At 46.0% G+C, this 2,456-nt stretch overlaps 1 protein-coding gene across 1 annotated transcript in view; it reads right to left on the bottom strand.

Moving 5' to 3' along the window:
• RFT1 (RFT1 glycolipid translocator homolog) overlaps window positions 1-1,538 on the bottom strand; it is a 40,982-nt gene extending 39,444 nt beyond the window's left edge. The window contains exon 1 of the mRNA XM_019667427.1: window positions 1,433-1,538. Within this exon, the coding sequence (XP_019522972.1) occupies window positions 1,433-1,495 (63 nt within the window). The 5' untranslated portion in view covers window positions 1,496-1,538. The remainder of the gene's footprint in view (window positions 1-1,432) is intronic.
• Between the last annotated feature and the right edge of the window lie 918 nt (window positions 1,539-2,456).

Raw genomic sequence — 2,456 nt, 5'->3', positions numbered from 1 at the left:
CAACTTGTCTGTTCCCCTTCCCCCAATTCCCCAGCACTGTTCCCATCCCCCCAATTCCCCAATTAAAAAAAAAATCTTAAAAAAAAAAAAAGTTGAACAATCAACACTGTGGATAGAGCACTTAATGCAAAACAGTTATTTATGTTGAGAAACAGGGGGAAAAAAAAAACCTAAGTAAATTTAAGGTTCACTTAATTTAGGGTTAGATAAATAGCTAATGTTTATTAAGCATGTATCTTGTGCAAGGCACTCTTCTACATGCTTTATGTAGATTATCTCATTTCATCCCTATAAGGACCATTTAAAAAATTCTAATGATCATAATAAAAATAGTTAACATTTACTAAGTACTTATAATGTGCCTAGCACATAACAGGCATTTCATCTAATCTCCTTAATGACACCATGAGGTTGCATTATTGTTCTCATTTAAGATGAGGAAAATTATGCTTGTAGAAGTCAAGAGATTTTCCCAAGGACAGGCATCTAGCAAGTTGACAAGACCCAAACTTGAACCCAAGTCCGCCTGGTTCTTTCTCCTAGCCTCCATGTGAAACGCTGCCACTCTAAAATGCAGAGGAAGGTGTATTCAGGACTTTTGTAAGGGCTGAATGGCTCAAGAGTGAGACATACAGAAAGTGAGTCACTTGATTTAGACTGACCAGCTCCTAGCATTAAGAGAATATTTAGATACCATTTAGACCAACTGACATGTACCATATCTGACAAATGATGAAAATTAAGGCCAAAAAGGGGGAGTGGCTGATCCAAGGTCACAATCAGAAGGGCGACATAGTCAACATTTACTAAGTGTACACTTAGTTAAGAGCCAGGTACTGTGTTAAATGCAATTATCTGAATAACCCCAATCTAGCCTAACAGCAACCTTATGTGCTAGGTACTATTGGTATCATTACCCCCATTTTCCGATGAGGGCCTGAGGCTTAGCAGGTGAAGTCACTTTTCCTGGGTCATGCAGCAAGTACATGGCAGGACCGGGATTTCAATTCAGGCCTGCCTGAGCCCAGGTCTCTGTTCTTAGCTATGCCATACTGTCTCTCTGAATTCAGTGGGAGTCAGAATTTGAGGAAGGTGTTTGAGGGTAAGGGGTGGGACATGGAGAAAATGAATCCCTTGCCTTAAAAAAAAAATCAGATTCTAGAGCACCACAGGCGCCCCCCGACACCTGATCTAACTCTCTACTGCTTCCATATAGGAACGATAATTCTCAAAAGAAAGTGGCATGTTTGCAATCTCCCAACCAGAACTGAACACAGGCTCCCAACTCCGGGCCCAGGTGCCCTGTCTCCGCTGTCTCCTCCTCCTGTAGAGGCCCCCCGTGGCGGTATCCACACTGACAGCGTCTGCCCCATGCGGGATTCCCGCGAATCCCGGCTGCGGGACGGCCTGGGGCGAGCCATGGAGAGAGTACCTGCAGGAGCAGACCGGAGGAGGCCAGCCGGGCCGCCTGGCCCAGCACCTCCTGGCTGCCCATTGACTCGGCGACCCAGCTCCGTCACCAGGAAACACCGCCTCCACACGGCTTCGTCGCGAGAAGATAGTGTCACGGAGCAGCTCGCTCGCTGATTGGTGATTTGGGGACGGAAGGCGGGGCACCAGAAGTTCGGGCCCTTTAAGTGGGCCGAGTTGTGACACGTAGGTGTTCCTGCGCCGTATTGCCTCTACGTTTTTGTAACAGTTTGTTCCCTTTCTTGTGCGTATCCCTACCTGTCCCAAATAAGTGAAATAGTGACCGGTACGAAAAAACGTTAAAGTAGCCAAAGCTCTTTCTCTGAGACTCTCAGCCTACCACCCCCAAAACACTAACTTCCCTGACCTCATAAGATTCTTGCCTTTAGGCCTTTGCCTACAAAATCGCAGCTACAACCCCCTGAATTGGACCTGACAGGTATTGACCTAACTTTACAGAGAAAGAACTGAGGACCAGAAGTTAAATACAGCATTTTCACATGTGTGGTTTTGTGTAATGCTGAGAATTGGGCCCTGTTGTCAGAGATGAGTAAGATGAGGCTTGGAGATGTAAAGTGACTTATTCACATCTACACATCTTGTACCTGAGTGGAGCAGATAGATCCCAGGCTCCTGATCCTAAACTTCTCTTGCCTGCATGCTACCAGTTGTGAGGACAGAGGAGAAGAATGGACGGGAAGTGCTTTGTAAAATGTAAAGCGCCTAACACACACACAATTGTTCTATTGGTGTTTTTATTATCTGCTATGCAGACTCTAGGAAGCCCAACCTTCCCGAATCTCTTTTAGGCCTTTCGTGATTGGACCCCAACCTACTTTCTCAACTACCTTTTTCATACAATCACTGCCCTTTCCCAACACACCCTAGGCTCTGGCCATTCAGAGCCCTTACCATCCCTCAAATAGGCTCTGTCTCATTGGCCTTTGCTCCTGCTGTCCTCTCTACTCAAAGTGCCTTCCCTGATG

This window comes from Hipposideros armiger, unplaced genomic scaffold (assembly GCF_001890085.2).
Source record: "Hipposideros armiger isolate ML-2016 unplaced genomic scaffold, ASM189008v1 scaffold_496, whole genome shotgun sequence".
Taxonomy (NCBI): Eukaryota; Metazoa; Chordata; class Mammalia; order Chiroptera; family Hipposideridae; genus Hipposideros; species Hipposideros armiger.
Note: the sequence above shows the minus strand (reverse complement) of the source record. Positions and strands in the feature narration are given on the sequence as shown.